Consider the following 26,171-nt stretch of genomic DNA (forward strand, 5'->3'; position numbering starts at 1 on the left):
TTATTATTAACATGGGATAAAACTGTAATTATAATGGCATTAAAAAACAGTATTATAATCGAGTATGAATAACTATTTGTGTTAGTTCCTAATATTTTAAAGAATTTTTTAAAAATATTTATTTTCTATTTGTTAGAAATATGCTTTCGTAGAAAAGGACTTTGACTAGATTTACCAATAAAGGTGATCCGTAAGTAACAGAATTTGAGAACACGCGTAGAGAAAACGTATTTTCTGAAAGCACTTCGTATCAAGATAACGCTCTGTAAATTCAAATATAAATAAGAATGTCGTATGCCAGTTGAAAGAGATTTATTGAACCATGGTAATTGCCGCTGCTACTATTCCTGTACTGAGTGAAAAAAAAAAAACATTTATGATGCATATGGGTCCTATAACTTTGGTCAACTCTAATTACGTTTACAAACTTTCAGCCATTTCCCTACCACGGTTAAAAAAATAAATATTACTGTTGAAAGGTGTATGAAAAACTGACTAAAACTTTGCAATACAATAAATATCTTAAATATGCGAGTTATTTAAAACATAAACGGTTTTATTTTTAAAAAGATAATTAATCTATATTAAAATAAAGTAGCTGTCAAAACTGTTTTGTGGTAAAATAATTCACACAACTTGCCTAACTGCTGCCATCTAGTATTTCTTTCTTTTAACATACTTCTCATAACTTAGATGTTCTTCAGCAGAGTGCTCTTAAGTGTTCTGCTTCAAGAGCAAACAAAACCAACCAAATTAAGAGTAAAAATTTTTTATTTCTTGTTTTTGAAGTTTATATAACATGTTGTTTTGTAGCCTACAAAATACATAACTATTCTCGTGATTTATAGCATGCTCACGTTTTACTGATTTTTTTTTTTTAATTTCGCGCTACTCGAGAGCTATCTGCGCTAGCCGTCCCTAATTTAGCAGTGTAAGACTAGAGGGAAAGCAGCTAGTCATCACCACCCACCGTCAACTCTTGGGCTTTTCTGTTACCAACGAACAGTGGGATTGACCGTAACGTTATAACGCTCCCACGGCTGAAAGGGTGGGCATGTTTGGTGCGACCGGGATTCGAACCCGCTACCCTCGGATTACGCGTCGAACGCCTTAACACGCTTGGCCATTTACTGATTCACAATAGAACAAATTCTAACGTTCAGCATCCACTATGTGACGTCATTTTAGCGTCTTCTGGATGACTGTTAGACAACGCTACTGTAGTGCGAACGGTTGAAACAAGTAACCTGTCCAAGCAGGTTTCGGTCCCCTTTCGGGGAAGTTATAGAAAAATAAAATATAGCTTTATTACATTTACCTACACATAAGAACACTGGATGTTAAAAACTTTAAATTAGCTTTTGATCTTTGCTTAATTTTGAAATGACACTGAAATTAATAAGTACATGTTTACAAATTTTCTAGTTTCATATGGATAAAGATTATAATAATCATACTTGGTCCAAAAATTATGTATATCTGCTTAATTATTTTGTTATATTCATAAAATATCGATTTACATAGTTTTGTTTTTTATATAATTTCCGTATATGGAAAGAAAGGTGGAACATAACTTTATATTTTAAAATCCTAGAAGCTTTTCCTTATCTCTTTCTTTCTTTCTTTTACACCCTATTTTTGATTGTGTTGTTGTTGTTAGCGTAATAACTGTAATCTTTTTGTTTTCAAATGTGTGTCTTACTTCATTTGCAACTCATATTTAATTTTTTGACATAAAAACTATAATCCAAAAAACGTTGCTTGTTCACCCAGAGAAAGGTTTTCGTCATAGAAATTTATTCGATTTTTCAATGTGAAATGGGAGAAGGAGGGTTATTAAAACACGCGTTGAAATCGGATTGTTTACCAGTACAACAATTTGGGTTTTCCACAACCTTCTTACAGAGGGCATTACTGATATATTTATAATAAAAATTTGTTGACTGTCGGCCTTTCATAAATTAATGCTTTGTTTGTTTAGTTTGTTTTGAATTTCGCGCAAAGCTACACGAGGGCTATCTGCGCTAGCCATCCCTACTTTTGCAGTGTAAGACTAGATGGAAGGCAGCTAGTCATCATCACCCACCGCCAACTCTTGAGCTACTTTTTTACCAACGAATAGTGAAATTGACCGTCACATTATAATGCCACCAGTACGAGTATGTTTGAATGACCGCAATTTGAACCCGCGACCATCAGATTACGAGTCGAGCTCCGTAACCACCTGGCCATGCCGGGCCCGTAAATTAATGCAAAAAAATATTCCAAACATTTCAAAAGTATTATTCATATGTTAAGTTTCAATGAACATAGATATTGAGAAATATATATTTGGTTAAACTGCTTCACTAGTATAAAAGAATGTTTGCCCTATCTATACTTTCGTTTAAAAGCTAAAAATAAATTCGGAATCCTGCATTAAATTTTCTAAAAGCATTTGTTTTACAAAACAGTAGGGCCCAGCATGGCCAGGTGATTAGCTAGCCCTTTCAATCGTGGGGGCATTATAATGTCACGGTTAATCCCACTATTCACCGAATAATGAATAGACTTAATTTCTTAATTTTAATTACATTAAATGCGAAACGTTTTTAAAACTTTAATTTATAATATTTTATCAGCATCAAAAGCAGCAGAAGCATGACTGATATCATAATGATTAATTGAAAATATGGTTCATGGTTCAGGGACACTTAAATAACCTTTAAATAAAAACTTCCATTTTTTAAAAAAATTCATATTCTGAGCATACAAAGGGCTCGGCATGGCCTAGCGTGTTAAGGCGTTCTACTCGTAATCCGAGGGTCGCGGGTTCGAATCTCGGTCGCACCGAACATCCTTGCCCTTTCAGCCATGGGGGCGTTATAATGTGACGGTCAATCCCCCTATTCGTTGGTAAAGGAGTAGCCCAAAAGTTGGTGGTGGGTGGTGATGACTAGCTGCCTTCCCTCTAGTTTTAACACTGCTAAATTACGGACGGCTAGCGCAGATAGCCCTCGAGTAGCTTTGCGCGAAATTCAAAACAAACAAATAAACAAAATACGAGTATCATTACAATGAAATGTTTAAAGTAACAAAATCAGTATAATAAGTTTTGCTCACCTTTTCTTTTTAATGTTCTTCCGAAGAAAGTATTTGCCCCTGTACCTCGGTTTAGAATTGCTTATAAATGACTATACCACAAGTCAAACCAAAGTTCCTATGCAGTATCTCCAGACTACCCATGTTAACAATCATCCTTATTATATATATTCAACAGAGATAAACTCTGAATTTATATTTACTTGTATGAATCTCTGCATGAGCTCTTGAGATTAACGTGGCCTCATTTCATTAGAGCATGGCACACAGTCATGACTCAGCAAACATAAGTCTCACAGAACAGTAGGGCTAGAATATCATGTTTATCAAAGCAAAATGATTAGAACAACTTTACGACCCTTTTCACATGTAGTTTATAAGAATGTCATCAACAACATATTGAACATATTAAAAACTTAAAAAGCACAGTAATAAACCTAAATAAAAATACATTCCCCTAGAAATAGAATGATAAAACTAGTAGTATATTCTTATTTCTTCTAGTTTTAAAAGGGTGAAGCAACAGTACTTTCAACAGTGGCATATACCTGAGGGCATGAAGGAGCGATGACTGCTCCTGATTCTTCTAGAAGTGTATGCCACTTTCAACATAGTTTTATATTGAAATTACTGAAAATGTGCATTGTAATGTAGAACATTATAGCAGGACACATGTAATCTAATATATATCAGTAGTTTCATGTTTTAAGTTTAACAAGTAGCAATTCGATTATTGTTTAATCGATAACGACAGCAAATTATGTACAATTTAATGTTGTATAAATGTAAATTTAACTAAAAATAACTAAAACTAATCATGGTGATTTTAAGAACAGAAAAATCCGCTCAATATATGGAGAAGAATAGAATTTATTATCATCATATAAAATCTCTATACGTACCTACATAGCTCAATGATCTTTCGAGTAAGCTCGATTTTTTGTGCGAATATTATGAAGCGCTAGACTTAATTTAATGATTTTGTGAAGAAATAATATCAACACCGAATAACATTATTCTTTAAAATAATCCAGATTTTGAATTACATTACGTCTTTTTGCGAAAGTACTCACAAGTATGGTATTATGAAAACTACTACAGAGAAGTACAGGGTGGCCTGAAATGATCTTAACTAGTTTAAAATTTAATAAATAAATAACTGAGAAAATACAACCATGCATTTTATTAATATTTTATAGCGAACTAAAGCAGCTTTTATTGTCATGTTTGTTTTTTCATTCCACTGAGTTACCATGTAAAACTAACCGTGTAAGAAAAGGCTCAATGCATCATTTGACTTGCGAAGACCAAGTCGATGACTGTGGTGAAGTGTAATTATATTCCAGTATATAAGATAAAAAAAGCCTGTTAATCTGAAGATGACCTAGACTAAAAAGGTCGAAACGTTGTTCTCTGTTTATCAGTAAAAGTGTTAATACCCTTACCAGCCGTTCTGAGATACATTTTTATTTCAAGTGGGTTTCTCGTCATCAAGAAGTAAGCGAATAGTTTCAGCGTAGCCCACAAAAATCACTTGTGACGCTGCACTAAAGCTTAACATCCCGAAAACAACTCGTCGCCGTGTCATTCTAAATAGCTTCATCTGTATGTCCACAAATTTCAGATGGTAAAGGCACTGAATACATTTGCGGTGAACTTCAATGGCCGCATAGATGAAAACAGCACCTTTCTAGCTCGTGTACTGTTTAGAGACGAGGCTACATGTTATACCCAAGGTAAAGTGAATCGTCATAATGTCCGCGTTTGGGACTAGGAAAAACCCTCATAACACGTTTAAAATTACGATTAACGTGTGGCGTAGTCTCATTTGTGACAGAATTATTAGTTCTTTTGTCTACACTGACCTTGACATGCTGGAACAATTTGTGGTCAACCAATTGAAGGAAGTGCAAGCAAGGATAATCTTTTAATAGGGTGGTGCTCCACCTCACGGGACTTTAGTTAGACGCTTCTTAGATCAGACATTTCCGAGGTGATGGATTTGTCGAGAAGAGCCAATTACGTGGCCTCGCATTCATCAGGCTTTCTATACTTTGTTTCCTTGGAGTTATATTAATGGCATCGTGTATGGTACATTTATAGCAAATATCATGGAGCTGAAGATCAAAAGAACGAGTGTCATTGCCTCTGCAAAGGTAAACATGTTGCAGTAAACGTAAATTGAAATCAAATATTGGTAAGACGTGTTAAAGGTCACTAATAGTGCACACAGAAATGTCTGTTGAGATGTCAATAAAAATTGGCTAATTTGCATAGTTCTATTTCCCTCGTTGGCCTAGCATGGCCCGGTAGTTTGAATCTCCGTCACACCAAACATGCTCGCTGTGGGGGCGTATCAATCCCACTATTCGTTTGTAAAATAGTAGCCCAAGAGTTGGCGGTAATATTTTAACTAATAACTCTTTATAGTTTTAAAACGGATTGTAATGATATATAATAGTGTTTGGTATTTTAAAATATACTGAAGCTACGACTTTCCATCGCCTTAAAGTAAATTTTGTTAAGCATTCATTAGATAACTTCTTAATTAATCTTCCGAAACCAGCCTTGCTCTTCAAGAGTATTAACTTCTTTATAATATGTTTATTACAAAAGTTAATTTTATTACATACAACTTTGATGTAAATGAGAGCAGGTGGAGGGCATGGTTTATTTGCCCAAGAAAGACTGCATCAACAAAAGATTTAGTTGACCACATTAGCGAGAACGTTACTTGACTTCATTAAAACTGAATTCCAAGTACAGTCGTTAAGCCTCATCTTTCATTGCTTTATCAGTTTATCCAATTCCTCCATTCTTTCAAGGTGGAGGAACACGTGTCACGTGCTTTACTTTTACACGTCATGCTCACCAGATAAAATTAACGATGAATTAGACAAAATAAAACAATACTTCATCAATATCAATAAGTTTCCTCCACAAACCGTAGAAAACATTATACGCACACATCTGGACAGAAAGCAAAATCAACCAACAAAAGTAAATATATCTCACGAATCAAAAAATCACGAAACCATATACTGCTGCATACCATATATTCCAGACATCAGCAGACAAATAAAACATTTGGCAAAAACTAGTGACAAAATATGACATTCCAATTAATACCAAATTTATTCAAAAACCAGGCACAAAACTGAGGTCTATGCTATGTAAAAACTACACTGACAAACACCACACCAACATTATTTACAAAATACAATGTGACAACTGCCACGACTTCTACATTGGAGAAACAAGTAGAAAAATGGAAACCAGATTCAAAGAACACAAAAAGTCACCTTCACACGTTTTCGAACGCTGCAAGTCAAATAAACACAACATAACCATAGAAAACACTCAAATACTAAATAAAGAAACAAACATAAACAAACGCAAAATTAAAGAAGCCTTACTTATACAACAACTTAAACCCAAAATAAACCAATATAAAGGAACGCCTTTATACCTATATTAATATAATAAAATAAATAAAATTATATATTCAAACATCTAATACCGCCCTCTACATTCCGTCACTCAGTTACACAACCCCTTCCAAACATGTGGTCAGCTTCCGGTCAGATACCTCTTTCTTTGTGAACCTGACGATGACCGAAGAAGGTCGAAACGTTGTTCGCTCTTCTACGTAAAATATTTTCTCAACCCAAACGAGCCGATTTTACATATATATTACACGTCATTTGTCTTTGCTGATCTTGAACAATATTTTTTGCAAGATTATATGAAATACTAATTATGAAATAAATGCACAAATTATTGGCACTAGTAATGCCTTTCTGTAATGTCGCAGAAATATATTTTAATACTATATGTAAAGTAAATATACAAAGAAATGTGTTTTTCCTAGCCTTATAAAAGGATTTTTTTCCAAATAATTTTTGTACTTAAGCTTAAATCAAATGAATGCTGAAATGAAACTGTTGGTTTTTAATCATGTTAACTGACTTAAGGTAACACAACATTGCATTGTCACGTACTAATAATGACGTATTTTCAGTGATGTCGAGAAACCCACTTGTTGAGAAATTTATATGCAAAATTTATATGTTTGAAACATCTAATACCGCCCTCTACATTTCGACACACAGTTACACAACCCCTTTCAAACATGTGGTCAGCTTCCGGTCAGTTACCTCTTTCTTTGTGAACCTGACGATGACCGAAGAAGGTCGAAACGTTGTTCGCTCTTCTATGTAAAATATTTTCTCAACCCAAACGAGCCGTTTTTGCATATAAATGACGTATTTTAATAATTTCTCACTGTTTCACATAATTGATGTTTACTTGCCACTTTCAATGTACTGATACTCCTGTAATTGACACGACACAGAACAGATAATCTACTGTGAAGCTTTGTGTTGAAATAAAATTTACCTGATAAATGACTAAAACTGAAAAGCCGAAACTTTACGAACTAAAAGATACTTATCAAGTAGTGAGTAGTATAAATATTGACTTGTGAATTTACGGTAAATATTATTTTAAATATTACAATATAATTCACTCCTAGAATATCGTTTGTAACAAACGATGCTGCAGAATTACTTTAGTGCCTACATTCGTTTCTGTATAGTTTTCTTTTTGCACGTAGCGTATATTTTTGACTGTGTATTATGCAAGTCCCGCCTGTTCTCGAAATTTGTAAAACGTTCTTGTACATAAGAATCAACAATGTACTTGGTGTGTATTTAATGCTAGTTATTAACAGTATTGTTACAAGTGAGCTTTGGTGAATTTTCTAGAGTCTCGCGTGATTGTCGAGAGACAAGAGATTAATATAGAACTGGATAGCTAAAGTGAGTATCCTATAAGCCTAGAGAGTTATAATTGTAATTAACGCCTACTAATCGGAAAATTACAAACTTGGGCCAGGAACGTTTATAGATTTCGTACACATTACAAACCGTTCAACTTCAATGAATTACTTCGGACGTTATCATTTTTACGACTACATTAAATATCTTCATCAGTAAAAGTCAGCTTATAAGAAGCGTTAGACCAACCGTACCAGCTAACTTAAGTGTGATGTGTGTACCAATTCAGAATTAATTTGCTTGTCATGGCCCTGGATTGTCGATAAAATATTCAGTTCTATACCAGATATAACAATCATTATTGTTTGTAAGTTTGTAAAACTGTTGTATATAAATCATTATTTGTAATAAGTGTTACTAATAATCGTTGTTGTAAATTGTATTGTTTTGTTGGTTTATATATTAAAATATATTTGTGTTAAAAAAGAAAATTGTATGTATCAATTTTGTTGGTAAATATTATAAATTTAATACATATTGGCATTTAATTAACTTCTAAATTAAAATTAAAATTTCCAGTTATTTGAATAAAATATTAATACATAACGTACGTAACAGAATAAATTGGAGAGTTGTCCAAAATAAGTTATCATACATAATACAATAAATTTGGGAGCCCGTGGCTGAGATCTCAATCAGAAACAAAATTTGTTCTAAATTAAAATACAAATCATAATACAATTTATATTTATCAGTGCCAACAAGATTTGATCGCGTCTGATTATCAAGGTTTCTTTGAATCACCCCTCCTTGAACAACTAGAAAAATATAATAAAAGTGAATTACTTGAAATTGCCAAAACTGAAGTGCATTTAGCGTTACTGAATAAGCATAAATAATTTCTTTAATTTTTTTTTCATATGCTTTACAATAGTTCAATGTTTGTTAATTGAAATATGGATATAATTGCCGTTTTAATTCTGATCTCGAGAAAAAAATGTAAACTTCAAAACAACATGGAAAGTGAGCTTTATTATATTTAAATTAAATTTTGATAGATTTGAATTAATTGTGGAGCATACTGCTGTTATCTAATAGTATAATATGGAACTAATTGTGGTCATAACAAATATAAATATATAATAATAAATTCATCAAGCTTATGTCTGTTAGTATTTTTTATTATAGTGGGAACTGAAACACAGATATTGGTTTACACTTTAAATATTACATTCTCGTAGTACTTTTTGTATACAGTAAGTTGTATTATAGCTGTACAAGTTGGAAGAAAATTATTAATTCAACTGTTAAGTCGTACTAGAAATAAAAATAAGTAAGCGAAATTAAACTGTTTGCTACGTTTTCAGTTTTTTTTTATTGATGGAAATAATAATAATAAACTTTAAACCTAACTACAAGAAATTACATTAAATACGCTGTTGAAAACGTAAGTAGTATTTAAAAGACCCAAATAATCTTAATAATAATCTTAAAAAGCAAATATAATATTATACATGTCTAAACAGCTTCAGCGATTATTAAATACATTCAATTAATAAAAATACTTTATATTTAGCATTAATGTTACTTCTACTCTCGGAGTACAAGTGCCATTAGCATAAGGTTTAGTGTATGTGTGTGTATATATACACAGTGGTACCTCTGTTCTCGAACAACTCCCTTCTTGAACAATTCAGTTACTCAAACATATTGTTTGAGAAAAAAATGTCTCAGTTGTAGAACATAAACTGGATTCCCGAACCAAGCTGTCGTGACCCGAACCCCGAAATAACCCGAATGACTCTTCGACCATTTTCGGCCTACGCTTCTTTTGGAAGAAAATGCCAAAAAGGACCTACATCACCAAGGAGGAGAAATCACTGCTAGGGCACAAGCCAATAAAGGACAGGCTAACTCTATTGTTATGTAGTAATGTAAGTAAGGACTTACTTACACAGCCTTTGCTTGTGTACCATTCTAAGAATCAGAGGGTTTTTAAGAAAAATAATGTCCTGAAAAGTAAACTAACTGTCATGTGGAGGACTAATAGTAAAGCATGGGTAACCAGGCAATTTTTTATGGAGTTGGTCCATGAAGTGTTTGCCCCACGTGTAAAGAATTACCTCACGGAAAAACAGTTACCACTGAAGGCCCTTCTTGTGATGGACAATGCACCTGCTCACCCACCAGGCTTGGAAGACGGGTTGGTAGAGGAGTACAGTTTCATTAGGGTGAACCTCTTGCCCCCTAACACGACTCCTCTCATTCAACCCACGGTCCAGCAGGTCATATCGAACTTTAAGAAACTCTGTACCAAAGCACTGTTTCAAAGGTGCTTTGAAGTGACCTCTACCACAGAGTTAACGCTCAGAGAGTTCTGGAAAAATCACTTTAATATCCTCCATTGTTTGAGGATCATAGACAAAGCCTGGAGGGAAGTGTCTATGAGGACCATGAACTCAGCCTGGAAGAAATTGTGGCCAGACTCAGTAGCAGATAGAGACTTTGAAGACTTTGAGGCTGAGCCTGTTGTCGAGAATATTGTCTCACTAGGCAAGTGTATGGGCTTGAATGTAAGTGGTGATGATGTGGAAGAACTCCAAGACCTTCAGAAGGAGCAGCAACAGAAGGCAACTGAGGAAGTCTCTTCAGATGAGGAGGAGGGAAGGGAGGATGTTCCTCGTTCACTAATCAAGGAAATGTGTGGAAAATGGGGAGAGTTACAAAGTTTTGTTGAAAATTTTCACCCTGACAAAGCTGTAGCAAACTGCAGCACAAACCTTTTCAATGACAATGCCATGTCTTACTTCAGAAACATTTTAAAATGCAAGCAGAAACAAACCTTATTAGACAAGATTTTAGTGAGAAATAGGTTCAGTGAGTCTCAAGCAGGTTGTAGCTGTGCAAAGAGACAGAAAAGAGAAAGAACCCCAGAAGAAGAGTTACCTGACGTTTTCATGGAAGGTGACTCCCCTTCCAAACAATAATAACCCTCCCACTCTCCACGTTCCTCACCACCTTTCACTTACACAATCAGCTCTCCTTAGCACTGGTAAAGTGCAGTTAAATTTTCATTTATTGTTTTTTTATTGTGTTTATAGTTTTTGTGATTGACTATGCATGTAAGTATTATCATACAGGTATAAATAAGCAATCCTTTTACTTAAAATGCTTCATAATGCATAATTTTTAGAGGTCTGTAACGGATTAATTTAATTTACAGTATTTCTTATGGGTTTTCGGTTTTCAAACAGCCTTCTGGAACGGATTAAGTTCGAGAACCGAGGTACCACTGTATATATATATACAGGTTTTACAGTAGTCTATTGCTGCTACCAGCCTCTAAAGTAAAGGCTTAACTTGACAAATTAAGGCTGAAATTGATTGAAATAGGAACTACGTTTTACGAAATTTTTTTTTGCGGAAGTACTATATTATAATCGATTATGTCAAATATACTTGAAACGTTGCTTCTCACTTGTTACAAACAGTTGTGGATAACCTTTATTACCTCGTAACCAATAATATTCATGTGTCATTGGCCACATATAGTGTCTGCTTCAGGGCACATGAACGACAGTTACAGCTAAGAACCGAATTTTATATTTAAACAAACAGCAGCAACTTATATTTTTGTAAATATACATTTCTTATAAACTGAAGCATTAAAAATGATTCGATGTGCTACTGTAAGCTCTTTTAGCATTTCTACAGGTTTCACGGCTAAGCTTCTTAAAACAGGCTTTATGGTGTTTAAAGATTTGCTGAGAAGCCTGTACATGTATATACTGTAAAACTAAACGGAGATGTAATTAAAATTAAGCCAAAGAAATCAGCATAGCAAATAGTATATATTATCGAAGGTTATTACAACTGACACAACTCTTGGTCTTCGCTTGTCATTATTTATTTAATTCTGAAATCTAACTTTCAGATGCGTCTTTATATAAGTTTAACATCCTAATTACTGAATGATTTTATCTACCTTACAGAAATTCTTTCTTGTTTGTTTGTTTTTTTCTATGCATAAAGCTACACAAAGAGTTTCATTTGCTCTGCCCAACACGAGTATTGAAACCCGGTTTTTAGGAGCATAAGTCCGTAGACATACCACTGTGCCACTAGGAGGCTACAAAATTTCTATTAAATAAATCATAAAACTAAAATAAAAATAACACAATATCATCTCTATATAAGAAAACAACAGGACTTAACTAACTACTAAACAACCTTGTCCTGCCTGGGGTAGGCGCCTTTCCTGAAATATACAGGGAATTAATTGAATTAAAATTCACCTTAAGCAATTTAAACAATACGTTGCAAGATATTCAATAGTTATCATTGATCACAAAGGCGGCATCTGGTGAAACGATAAGTAGTTTTAATGCAGAGTTTCAAAATTTTCTCTCTATAAAATCCTGCGTCTGATAGCACGACAGTTTAATATTTGCACGTCTGGCACGAGTGAAAAGATTATATGATAATTACCATATACAAATAAGTTATTTTTAATCAGAAATTTTCCACAGGAATAATATCGATATGTACTCGAAATCTTCAGGACTTTTCATAATAAAAGTAACATAACTCCCAAGAAGCCCATCACGACAGTAAAAAAGGAAGACAATAACGAAGAAGAAACATTGTATCCTGCGACATAGTCCTCTCCAAGAACTTCGTTTACTGAAAAATAAAATCATTGTAATAATTGATGAGAAACGAACATAAAAAGTAAATAGTTAAAATGTGTTAAATCATTAGGTAAATATCCTCATTGTTAATAATATTTCAGTTATAATTACAACAACATATCATGAAGTTCGACCAGCTTGAAATATTTACGTTAGTCCTAAGTCGACGACATTTTTGGCGAATTTATATATTTATTGCATGAAATACCCATTCTTCAGACAAAGAATAATCAAAAACATAAGACAAAATGCATATGGCAGCAGGAGTGTCGCGCAAATCATGGTAAGCGGGCTAAGTGTGTCTTCAGTTTAAAAAGATGATTTTGTATTCGGTAATTACACTACTTTAAACCTCTAGTAAAAAGTGTTTTGCAAAACTCAGATTGGTTTTAAGATTTTTTTAATATTTAAGACCTCAGTTAAGGTTTTGAAAGCATTATTATAGAAATACAACGAATCATAACTTAATGTTGTAAAATAGGCTAATTCCAAATTCTGCTGGACAGATCTTTTTCGGTATTGGTGAAACATAAAAAAACTCGTAAAAATAAAATAAAAAAAAAAACTTGAATTTCAACTAAGGTATTTATTATCAAGTTCTAAAAATAACAACAGTTTCTGTTGTTTTTTTATTATGACTATAACAAAAAAGATTCATACTTACGAGTTCTACACGGCTTATAAAAAGTGCTAATCTTCCTAATTCCAAGCTTTGTACGTTTACGCACACTTCCCAAGTTTATTAAATTACTAAATTCAATCTGAAGTTTATGGGCGTCAGGACCTAGAAGAACCAAAGTTAGGTTTTACTGGTTAGAAGTCAATATTAGAGAAGTAAAAGATATATAATACGCACATAGTAGTTAATATCTGTTTTTACTGCAAGAAAAGAAGGTCGTTCACACTTATGCTTTGAAGTTAACCGCCTTAAACCCGCAAATAAAAGGTTCACTTACGTTCCAGAAAATTTTCATAACTTGAGAGTATAAAGGAAAGGTATGGAAAACTTTTTATTGAAGTATGGTTCACAAGCTTTGAACTTTTATGGCAGCAAATTTTAATTATAACAAAATTATACGTAACACCACAAAAATTAGTTGAAAGGAAATAAAGCAAGTTTGACTGAAATGGATCTGCTAAACATACAATGTAAAAAATTAGAAATATTGTCTGATTGCAATTCCATGAGAAAGTTCTCGTTGAATTCGCTAGAGGACACCACAATATGCACTTCCCTCAGGTGATTCCCTGATAAAACTCTTATCTAGTTAGCGAAAGCATGACGTCTCAAAATTATCGCGAATGGCCCAATGATCACTTATATCTCTGTCACTTATTCACGTCTTAAGCGAATATTTTCCACGCTTTTACACACTAAACAGTGTTCGTCTTTCTTTCGTTGTAGTATTAATTTCGTTTCATATCTATTAAGAATCGACAAAAACAAGTACCTGCTAATTATAATTATTCTCTATCGAGCGCCAACTACAGGAGAAAAGTTAGAACAAAACACACAGCTATAGATATATACATATTTGCTTTACTTGAGGATTTCTTTGAAATATTTTTCATCTATCACCAGGAGGGCAGATGGGTAAAATCTATGTGCCTATTACCATATCCATCTTCAAGTCCACTGTGATAATGACAGTCCAAATGCGATAGATCCATTTAAAGTTTGATTTAAAGTGAAATTCACCACCAGGTTTCTCAGGTACTTTGTTCTTGCGAAAAGTATTTACGACGTACTTGTGAATGCAGACCAGAACACATTCCATGTTCCTACTCCTGCAGGCAAAAAAAGGGGTATTGAAGACTTTACTTGTAGAAACCCACCTAAGGTGAACCTTCGAATTGAGGGTTCCTATCTTTGTTTAAGAATAATTTCCTAGACATTTTGTCCATTATTCATGACACTTTATAGTCTTGTATCATCTCTCATGTCTACCACATTCTCATGTCTTTTCCTGTTTTTTCTTTTAACTTTACTTAATCAACCACATTTTAATTAAATGGGCTGATCAGTAGAATGATTAACTTATTGAATCACATAATTCATTTTATAAATATTCTTGACTTTTTCGAAAGCATCTATGATTTCTCCATTTTTCACAATTATCAGTTGTATATTAACATTGACGAAGACACGAAGTTGAAACGTTGGTTAAAATATGCATATATATATATATATATTAACTGTGAAAGGTCGTTTATCTATATATATATATTTTTTTTTTCTTTCTAAAACGCGTAAATTATTCTAGTATACACCGCAAATTTTGATTGTTTACAACAGATATAGTGTGGTTGGCTTTCTTTTTCACTTTCACCTGTCTGTAAATGTATGCATGAGTAAACACACTGCCGGAGAGAAAATGTGGGTTTCAACATAATGGTGTTGTGTATTTTGCAACTTCCTCATAGATAAGGAACGAAAATAATAGCACGTGAGAAAATGATCTAAATTTGGTGAGGTGTTACGATCATACGTTGGGATTGCCTTTTAAGACGTATAATCCCAGAGATGTAATCAGTCGTGGCGTGATTCGCGGCAATTTTGATGACGTCATGTTTCAGTTAGACATAAATTAGAGTTAAATCTGTTTACTACGGTGTACTCTAACTAATACAACTTTCTATATAGCTAATAATGCCTACTGAAGTACTGAGACACGATATTTATTTGAACTTTTATCACTTTGCAATGAAATATTTTGTCCCAAAATACTGTCTAATCATTGATATGTTATACGACCTCATCACTTTTTTCTATTGCTATTCTATTAAATTCATGACTAAAATGCTCATACAATGGTGAAAGTACTTCCAAAAAACACTCCGTGGTAATATTTATTTATATTGGGTTTATATAAAACCAGAGATATATTACTATCTCTGTCAAAGGAAGGCGTGATAAACTACAGGTCAAAGAATCTAAGGGTAGAGGTTTTAAGACTGATTTCGCTGAGCATGTTCCGCCTTTTTTGTTGTAGTGGTGTTATAGAAGTGACAGTTAATGACGTTATTCAGTTCAAAAACGGAAAGACTCTCGTGATTACTTGTCTTCTTTCAGGTCAGAAGTTCAAAATTTTAAGTAACTATACCTCAATTATAAGGGATTATGAACAAACTGTTTAAATCCTGTCCACATAAGATTCTATACTATTCAAGTTGAAAATCACGTAGTTATTTAGTGTAGACAATATTTTTTTTATAATACACGAGAATTAAAATTATGAAAACTGCATTTATGAAATAAAAATAAAATGTTCACTCTCATTTTCAGGTTACTGGTATGAATAGCTTTAATGAAAATCAAAATTTCGGTTTTCTCATCACTCATAAATGGTTTACAAAATGTATTTCCAATATGACAGTTTCAAATTTTATGATTTGATTCCTGCGAAGATACTAACAATTTATGTAGTAAGTTACTTCCGGTTAAAAAATAAGGTTTCTTAAAGTGAAAATTACCAACCGTATCTTTTTATGAGTAATAAAGCAGTTGTAAAGTTATTTTAAAAATGGATAAGCTTACCATAAAAATGAACTGTCAACTGCGCACACTGCCCATCCAGTATATCATGAGTAGACTGCGCATCATGTTGTACCAGCCAGTCCGACATATTCAGTAGCTCTCGCATATGTTCCATAAACCTGGCGCTAGTGTTAACAGAAAATTTTACAGTAACAAATTAAAAGCACAAAAACTGAAAAATACTAAAAAATAAAACAATAACCAATCCCATGAAAGGTATCATGTTGCTATATTAAACGCCTTACATAAGTTTTAAATAGTGGAAATATATTAAATAAGTACAATTAAATTAGGCCACCAAAAAAAATATAAACTATAAATAACTTTTATCGAAAAGAAGATACCTGATTAACTTGATCAGGTATAGAAAGAGTTGAGTACGTTGCATTAAAACAAATCTGCACATGCAATTCAGCAAGTCACGTGACAACCACTAATGGTAGAAAGTCGCGGTGGAACGACATGTATAAGATGATGCTAATGAAAACTAATTACTTTTGAGAAAGGTATTTAATAACCCTTTCCAATGCAAAATATTCATATACTCATAATATAAAGATGAGTTCAGATCGTGCATTTATAACTTAAAAGACAAGAATATATCTTATTCTTAATGGCATTAGTATACAAAAGAAAATGGATGAGTTTTCGTGACAATGACCATCCATAAAGAGACCTCCAACAAGTCGCAACACAGGCTTGTAAGTTTGTTTTGTTTTTAAATTTCGTGCAAAGCTACATGAGGGCTACCCGCACTAGCCGTCCCTAATTTATCTACTCTTTTACCAACGAATAGTGGAATTTACCGTAACATTATAACGCCCCCACGGCTGATAGGGTGAGCATGCTTGGTGCGACGGGGATTCGAGATCGCGACCCTCAGATTACGAGTCGAATGCCTTAATCCACCTGGCCATGCGGTGCCCGGCCTTGTAAGAGGTGATAACCTATAAATGTAAAAATCAGTGATAAATGCCGACTACGAAACATAATCTCTCAAAATCTTCATCTCGAAAATTGGTACAAGTTATAAATATATACGTTAAACAGTTGCATGCTTCAAAACTGGAGAATGAAACGGATATTCATGCTGTTTGATACGAAGACATACATGTGAAGTTGCCTCTGGATACTTATGAATGGAAGTGTTGAAACGGGCGCTGAGAAACCGTCCCTCTCACAAACAATATTATGAAAGCATGTCGGAAGGTGTGCGCAAGTGATTAGAAAGGGTAAAGGTAACAAAAATTACCTCCATTAAGTTTCGCTATCTTACAAGTCTCTGTTAACTTTGTTATCTAGACAACAAAAAGTGTGTATGTTGAAAGACAAGGTAAGGGTATCAAAAAAGCACTTGGACCATGCATTCAACACATATTTCAAAATTCATAAGTTTATGCAATAACATGTTTATCGAAAATTTTTTCAACATCCTGAAATACTCACTATTAACTCCATAATTAACATGAGAATAGCAACTTTACCTGGTAAATCCCGGATGTTTTCTGACCGTCACGTGTTTCACAAGATGAAGGTCATATTTGATATTGGCACAACCTAACTTATTACTACTTCCACCTTTGGAAAAGATAACGACAGACCGTCCCATAACTGAAAGTATGTATATTAATTTATTAAGTTAATATTTTTGTAATTATTATCTATATTTTTAAGTGTTATCATTTCACAATATACTACTACATTTACTTTTCCATTAAATTTTAACTCAAAGTATGTATGTTAATTTACCAAGTTAAAAGCTTTTGAAATGTGGTACATTATTGTCCTTTATACACTCTATTAATACACATATTTTTCATTACCTTTTTATTATAAACTTACTAAAAACAATTGGAGAAGAAATAACACTGACAACACTGAAATGGCTCTAAACTGTACAAAACTCCTAATAAATAGGATTGGTATTATAGTATGTAATAAATACAATTTGAAAAAGTTAGTAGTTTTATTTTTGGACCTACCTGAGTAGTTGCCCACCAGAGGGAGGTTGACGTCTGTAAAAACTTTTCTTTCTCCTCCAACCTCCAGTGTTCCGTGACGATTGGTCATGTCACCCATTTCACAGCGTAGAGGGTTGGCTGGCCCACAGTCGCGTTTGTAAAATTCCTTCGGTCAAATCAATAAGGCAGGACGAATTATTTCAACTGCTGTTCAGTTTTAAAACATCTTAAAGTTCGTAACTATGTTCATGTTTATTTGGATTAACGAGATTATTTGTGTTTACATAACAACGGACACCTAAATACTCTTTCACTGCATGCTGTATTTGTTTTCAAAATCAGCGTGTATTAGTGGGTTAGCAAAATAGCTAATTCATAGAAAATTATGTCACATAACTTGTTTTACTCGTTAATCTAATTCTTGCATTGTTACTATAGGGTGGGCTATTTCACTAGGGTAAAGTAGTCCAAAAACTGACAACTGCATATACATTGCATCGTGAGAGACTTTAAGAATTAACAAATGAACTTAGGGAGGAGGAGGAATATCATAGTCAAGCAATTTTATAATTTAACGAATATTATAATATTAAACAGTTGTGTATATTAAAGAGAAACGTTGGTTTAAAAATTATATATATCTGGAGTGTAAAATTTGTTTTCCAAACATTTTATCAAAATATGCACTTCAAATTTTGAAAGACAAAATCAAAGAGGGTTGTTTCTGAGTTAATTTTCTCTGGATTTTCTTCGTTCCGGATTATAAAAAGGGGATGGTAAAATCCTAATGGGTGTAATTGTGAAACAATGGTAATAATAATGGTGTGGTTCATTCACTGAAAGTATTCCAGCGTCTAAAAACGTGAATCTCCTTGTATTATTTAATTTTATGAAACTACTGATACAAGAGCTTTAAAACAGATTACAGTGCTACCAAACTATCATGCATGACGGTTTAACAATTACTACAGCCATTTTCAGGCCTTCAAAAAAATAGATATATTGCATTTTCTTCCGAACAGTTTACACTTACAGAGTTACTTCTTGTATGTATCTGATAACACATCCTAAACACTCGATGCATGACTCAAACCGTATAGCGCATATACTCGTGGAAACATCAGCCGAAATGGTTTGTTTGTTTTTGAATTTCGCGCAAAGCTACTCAAGGGCTATCTACGCTAGCCGTCCCTAATTTAGCAGTGTAAAACTACAGGGAAGGCACTAGTCATCACCACCCATCGCCAGTTCTTGGGCTACTCTTTTACCAACGAATAGTGGGATTGACCGAAACATCATAACGTCCCCACAGCTGAAAGGGCGAGCAGGTTTGGTGCGACGGGGATTCAAACCCGCGACCCTCAGATTACGAGTCAAACGCCTTAACCCACCTGGCCATGCTGAGCCTTCAGCCGTAATTAAACTGAATTGAATTTTAAGAACTTTGGTAGCTCTGGGAAACTCGCTAATCCTAATTTAAATCAATGCACTTCAGTTTCTAGGCTAGTTTCAGTCTAACCTGAGCATAAATATTAATATTTTTGAACCTTTTAACATCTCGGGCTGTGGAACAGCACAAGCTATTCTCAGATTTTATATTAGATATGATTGTATACACTATTGTCGAAGTTTTCTTCGCGTGTGTGTGTGTGTTTTCTTATAGCAAAGCCACATCGAGCTATCTGCTGAGCCCACCGAGGGGAATCGAACCCCTTATTTTGCGTTGTAAATCCGCAGACATACCGCTGTACTAGCGGGGGGCAATTTTCTTCGCAACCTAAAACAAGAATAACAATTTTTCAAGCATCTTTATTTTCCGATCTTATTCGTAAATATATTCTGTTGCAAGGTTGTCAGTACGACACGTCCAACTATTTGATTGAAAGTCCATAGTTGTACGTGATTATCCCGCCTTCATCGTCAATGATTACATAAACATTACACAGTTGCTCAATTTACGTGACACTCAGAAGTCACGAGTCAGATTCAAACAGCTTGGCGCAGGGGCGGTGATAGTCTTTACAAAGTGAAAAGCTTATGTACCCTAGATTTAAAAAAAACTGAGAAAATGTACTCTACATCTTGTGGGCACACTCAGTGTAGTATTTAGGAAGTAAGCCAATGGTACATTTCGGATAGTTTCCGCCGACCCTATTTTTGCGACAGCAGAGAAGGGAGGGAGCAGAAGAAATTAAACGGAAGCGATTCCCTTTTTAATGTAACTAACAATATTGTCCAGCAATATTAGAAATACAATAACTTTCCAGTTCTCATTCATTGCTATTTGGACAAAAAACGTTTTATATGCTGACAAAACGTTACATCCGCCCCTGTATTTTTTTCTGAAATGACGCCCCTGACTTACAGGTTGTTCAGTATTAAGTTGTAAGTTGCTCTTGTAGAATAGTCATCAACTGTGTAAATCCAAGAGGAATACAACAGCATACCTTTCCGTTCTGAGGAAAGCAACTCTTTGTTATCTCAGCTACGTATGTCACATTGGAACAAACAAACTAAATTATCGACTGATGTTCTTGCCTCTTACATCTGTGCCTAGCCTAGAAAAATCTTCACATTTTTATCGACATAGATGAGACCGAACGCCATGATTCTCGTCTCGTACTGCAAAAATGCGCTCCAAACTTTAAACCAGTGGGTGCCCCACAGGAAAACCGGTAAAATGCCCAAGTCTCACAATTCACTCAAACCAAAGAATGCTATTGACCAGACTGTTTTGTTTTTTTCTGAGTTCAAAACTACGGACACAGATAACTTGTAACTTTGCCCTAAAATGCTTGAAACAAACTGATTATTCGATTTTCAGCTTAATATGATTTACTTTACTGCTTGTCACGTAGTCTAAGCTTCTTCTTACAATAGGAAGAGATACTGCACATACATGTAGCGAACGAGTTTCGGGAAGAAAGAGTAGAAAAAATGGTTACATTGAGCGTACAGTTCCTTAATTAAAAAACATAAATTCGAGGTACAAAACAAATATTATGGTAATTACACGAAAAACCCGACAGTCAGTTATAAATACTAACTCTACGATCTGCATGCAAAAAGAAAAATAACAGAATAATATAAAAAGTACGTAGCGTAAACTAAATATTTATATTAAAATAAGTTTAAATTAAAAGAAAAATGTGTGTTATTTAGAGACACGATGTTTCATTATCTAATGGTGGTTCACAATTTTATTTTCTTTATCCGATATACATTTATAATTATACCCCGCTTTAATCTTCAAATAACTACCCAAGAATATCTTGTTTTTATTAGCTTTCATTATCACTATGAACAACATTCAGAGTAAGAAACTGCTCAATAAATGATGGATTAAATCAGTCATTTTCTATTTAAAAATACATAGCGGACACTAGTTTTTATTACTATGGTTAAGAGCAATGTTATTACCCTCGGAGTGTGTGTGGGAGGCGATGGTATTACACTCAAATCTATATGTTTGTATGTCTGTCTGCCTGAGTTTCCACGCGCGTATCCCGAAAATTAATAAAACAATGTACACGAAAACTGTACACAAGATGGATAGTCAGTATGGGAAAGTATTCTCCAAATTTATCACGGATACAAATCCTGATTCTGGAACACTTTTTAACATTCTTTATAATGGGGAGATAGAGCATCTTCGCGGTTTGGGGGTTAATAACTTTAAATTGTGGTCGATTAGTACCAAATTAAGTGCTGAGACTCCTCATCACACTAAATTCTGGATTCAAGAAGGATTTTCTGTGTTTTCGAAGGTAAAATATGAAATTATCAAACACAAACACATTCAATCTCGAAAAGGGTCTGGGTGCGAGAGTATGAAAATTATTCGATTGCTCTTGTTTTTATTGCTTTTACATTACTTTACGTGACTCGTATCTTGTTAGAGGTGCTGAGACTAACAAGGTAAGAAGACATGAGGAATGCGGCACAAAATTACTGAAATGCGCTTAAAAAGTTGATTAGGTATAAACATTCATAGATACTTCTCGGGTAAAAGTCTGTAGCCAAATTATTAACTTACATCATCAGACTTCGAAAGATAAGGGTTCCATCTGTATCCTGCTGCTATACAACGTACGTTTTCTACTGGTTGTACTGCATCATGGCCGACCTGGTTGACGAACACGTCCCAATTGTGTCCCGTGGTCTGTTGTGAAAAGGAGAAAAATGATGAAATTATGTCTCGATATGTGATATTTCTTTGAAATCTCATCTTCATGAGAAACTTTGATAACTAAATCGTGAGGCGAAGTTTAGTTCTGCAGTTATCTCTTAGAAAAAAGAAAAAAAAAGCACTTCGTATGTTTAATAGATATCTGTCTAAGCACCAAATTCTGTAACCTTTTGTAATTATTATACTATTAAATAAAACAAGAAAAAAAAACTTCCATCTTAGATGTTACGGTTTTCCGCATAGCTTAGAAATAATCATATTCAAAGAAGCTAAAGATGTCTATAGTAAATTCAACCCTAATCGTTACACACCTAGGATTAATCAACAATACTTTTTTGATGAACTGTACACAAAGTATCTTAAGAAAACTTCTGTATGTCAACTATTTCCCTGATATCATGCATTTTGGGACATTTTAATCATCCATTGTCCTCACTTAGCAAGACCCAGTGAGCTATTTTTTTATCTTAGCTTTCACTAATATTTCGTAATTGCTATCAGATATAACACTTATCCCTAAATTCCAACTGAAGAGTTTCAAACAAAAACTAATTTTGATTAAGCTTTCAATACTTCTATTCGCAGAACACGAAACCACGATTTGTTTCTACTATTAATGTGTTTGTTTCAGCGTACCACTACAAAATGGACTATCTTCGCTACGGCAGGAAGTCGAATTTGTTTATGTATTCTTCAGCATAGGGCCACACAATGGACTATTTGTGCTGTGACATCATAATGTATTGAAACCTAAATTTTAGCGTTACAAGCCGTCAGACTTACCGCTGAGCTAAGATGACGCTGTTTCATATATATTCAACTAAGGACGCACCTTGTTCATCTACTAAGCTTTCATATAGTTTACAAGACTGTGATATTAGAATTACTGCTGAAGATTTCAGCATCTTGAGAAGTGTGGCCAATGAACACATGCGCCACAGCTTGGCGCATCCTAAGTACAACATTACCGCTGATACATCTCAGAAGGACCTAAGATTAATGTGAAAATCCACTTCAGATGTTCATGTTGTGGTGCGATTACAGTTTAACAGAGATTTAGCTTTAATATCGTCGTAATAATAACGTACGAGACTCACATTCTGTCAGTATACATACACATTTCCCCGCCTTTAAAAATTTTTCTCTATTTAATTTCTCTATAATGTAATGCATAAAAACTATACCTTTGCATGCCAAAAGTCTACATGCAAAACTAAAGCTACAATAATATGTTTATATATGCATATATAAATTAATATGCAGTTGTGCAGTTGTCTAAAAATACAACAGAGACTGATACCTATAAGCTATTAATTAGTTCATACCATGTGTAATCTCAACATTTGGGATAGAATTGTGTCTATTCATATAGCTCTCATGATAATTTTATCTTTGGATGTAAATCAGACACAAAATGAGCCTCTTAAAAACTTAACAGTAAAGTTGTGTTTTTATACAAAACTAAGGTACAATTAGACTACAATGTAAAATTAAGGCCACAGGCAAAACTTGATTTATAGTTATATCTCAATACAAAAGTTGCTTTCTTAACTGCACATAAAACACTCAAGGTAAATTTATATTTAAGATAATACTTGTAAAAACCACACAAACGTTTAAAGTGTACAACAATAATGTAAAGTTGGTTTATTTTTCTGAAATATGTGTGTTCTAGCACAGTTGTTTGTACTCTCATTCATTAAATCTAGTTTGTCTATTTTTGCTTTATTCTATCAGATCGTTGCTGTTTAAATTAAAAGGTTCTCAATCTATCCTACTGTGTACAAACGAATTTCAATATTCTTTTTCTTGACTGGTTTGCTTGAAATTTAAATAGAAAAGAGCAAGATAACTGAAGCTTTTCTTTTTGTTACCAATAATATATGAACCAGATATTTACATATAAAATATGGCAAGGTTCTTTGAACAAAATTTAAGTTGAAAAACATGATACTTTAGTTGCTCGAGGTTCATAAACTGCCAACAGTAGCCTACGCGTAGGATTGCATTCAACGTACTTCACCACATATTTTATTCTTACATTTAATAAACATTTAATCACAAAGTGGACTTCTTCATGTAATACTTGTTTTCTTTCGAGTGTAATTCTCTATACTTACTATGTTTCTGTTTCGTCTTCCGGGATATCTCAAGTACACCTCAATCCACGTGTCACTGAGACTTCCATCTTTGTATTGTAACTGTCGCTGTTTAGAAGTCATAAAATAACATAAAACCTTCGTGTAATTTTTCTAAGTACAGGAATATTTTTTTGCAAGACAGTAAATACGAGTCAAACGTATTGCAGCCACATTTTTTACCAAATTATCAATGTACCAGCGAAACAGTTTATAATACAATTACATTGAAGAAACAAATCAATAGATTATTTAATAGACATATAAGCAAGAGGTTAAAGGCACACTATTTTATTATACTGTATTAAATCAGAAAGTCAAAGGCAGCGCATATTTTCAAATTCAAATGCATAAAAAGTGATAAAAATTGAACTAAAGTTTGAACAACTTAGATTATTCTACAACTTGAAAATGATTGACGTTCAAAACTGACTAGGTACGAGGCAAAATATTTCATAGCATAAAACAACGGAATTAAAAAAATAGTATTCCAAATTTGTGTTAAAATATTTTAATTTTTTTTTCAATACAGCAAGTCCATGGGTTTACAGTAAAATATGGACATCAGTTTCAAGAATGCAAGATCATTCGATTTTAAATTAGCGTTACCATGTGAAGTAAAATTACACTCTGTAAAAAAATGTTTATTTTTTCTTGTTCCTAGGCAGAAAATGTTATTTCCCAATTGCTCATGCCTAAAGTAAATTGAAAGAGCTGTTTTTCTCTTCAAACTTCTTTTGGGACCTGGGTAATGAAATTTTCAAGTTTACCCATTTTCCAGAACATTCCAGGAAGATTCAGTGCTGAGTAGCTGATAGAGAATCTTCTCAAACTTTCAAGAACTTTCTAGAATGTTGTAGAACTTACGAGAATTTTCAAGAACCTTTTAGAATTTTCTAGAACTTTTCATAGTAATATATATATACAGGGACTCACCACTCACCACTTCAGTTTAGTTCTAGCTGCCTAAGTGAACACACAGACCTATCTGATTTTATCAGAGATGGCATCAAAAAGCTGCAAGTATTCTCCAGACGCATTCTGCTATGTATATAGCTAATTTATCAAGACAAAAGCGAAAAAGTACTCTGTGACAGCATCTGCTAAAATGCGTGAAGTCTACCAGGCATATTTTATCATGCCTGTCAGGGATCAAGACAAACCCTGGGCACCTCATTTTACCTGTGAGCACTGCAAAAAACTCTAGAAAGTAATTCGGACGATTTTTGCTTGCTTGAATAGTAAGATTTGATATTATAGAAATTTTAGACCTTTTAAAATTTAAATATCTTTCAATTTATGTTTTTTAAATTTACAATAGTATAGAAAAAATATCACATATAAAATATTTTGCATGAACCTCTTACAATTAGTTGTGGATGAAATAAATGTATTCTTCATAATGACAATTTTATTTTGCTCTTTTGCAGGATGGTACAGAGGAGAAAAGAGAGCCATGAAGTTTGCTATTCCAAGAATTTGGCGTGGACCCACTGACCATTCAAGCAATTGCTACTTCTACTTGGTGGACTCTTCCAAACTTCGGGCTAGCAAGAATGCATCTGCTATCATTTACCCGGACCTTCCATCATCCATCGCTCCAGTGCCACACTGCCATGAGCTCCCTGTACCAACTCAGCCAGAGAGAAAGCAGCCATCCTTAGAAGAGAGCAGCAGATCAGAAGAGAAGGTAGACGTTGAAGATCTACATTACAATTTCAGAGGTGCAGCTGGTAAGAGAAACCCATACTACCCCAACCAAAGAGACCTCAATGACTTGGTCAGAGATCTTGGT

The 26,171-nt window shown here is 33.8% G+C and overlaps 1 protein-coding gene across 1 annotated transcript in view; it reads right to left on the reverse strand.

The window, feature by feature from the left end:
* Positions 1 to 9,019: 9,019 nt before the first annotated feature.
* LOC143255669 (uncharacterized) overlaps positions 9,020 to 26,171 on the reverse strand; it is a 37,876-nt gene continuing 20,724 nt past the window's right edge. Inside the window, exons 4-10 of the mRNA XM_076511704.1 lie at positions 24,359 to 24,445; positions 22,086 to 22,211; positions 18,071 to 18,215; positions 17,573 to 17,699; positions 16,089 to 16,213; positions 13,215 to 13,334; positions 9,020 to 12,542 (exon numbers count right to left, since the gene is read on the reverse strand). Coding sequence (XP_076367819.1) covers positions 12,427 to 12,542; positions 13,215 to 13,334; positions 16,089 to 16,213; positions 17,573 to 17,699; positions 18,071 to 18,215; positions 22,086 to 22,211; positions 24,359 to 24,445 — 846 coding nt within the window. The 3' untranslated portion in view covers positions 9,020 to 12,426. The remainder of the gene's footprint in view (positions 12,543 to 13,214; positions 13,335 to 16,088; positions 16,214 to 17,572; positions 17,700 to 18,070; positions 18,216 to 22,085; positions 22,212 to 24,358; positions 24,446 to 26,171) is intronic.

Source organism: Tachypleus tridentatus, chromosome 7 (assembly GCF_004210375.1).
Source record: "Tachypleus tridentatus isolate NWPU-2018 chromosome 7, ASM421037v1, whole genome shotgun sequence".
NCBI classification, from domain to species: domain Eukaryota; kingdom Metazoa; phylum Arthropoda; class Merostomata; order Xiphosura; family Limulidae; genus Tachypleus; species Tachypleus tridentatus.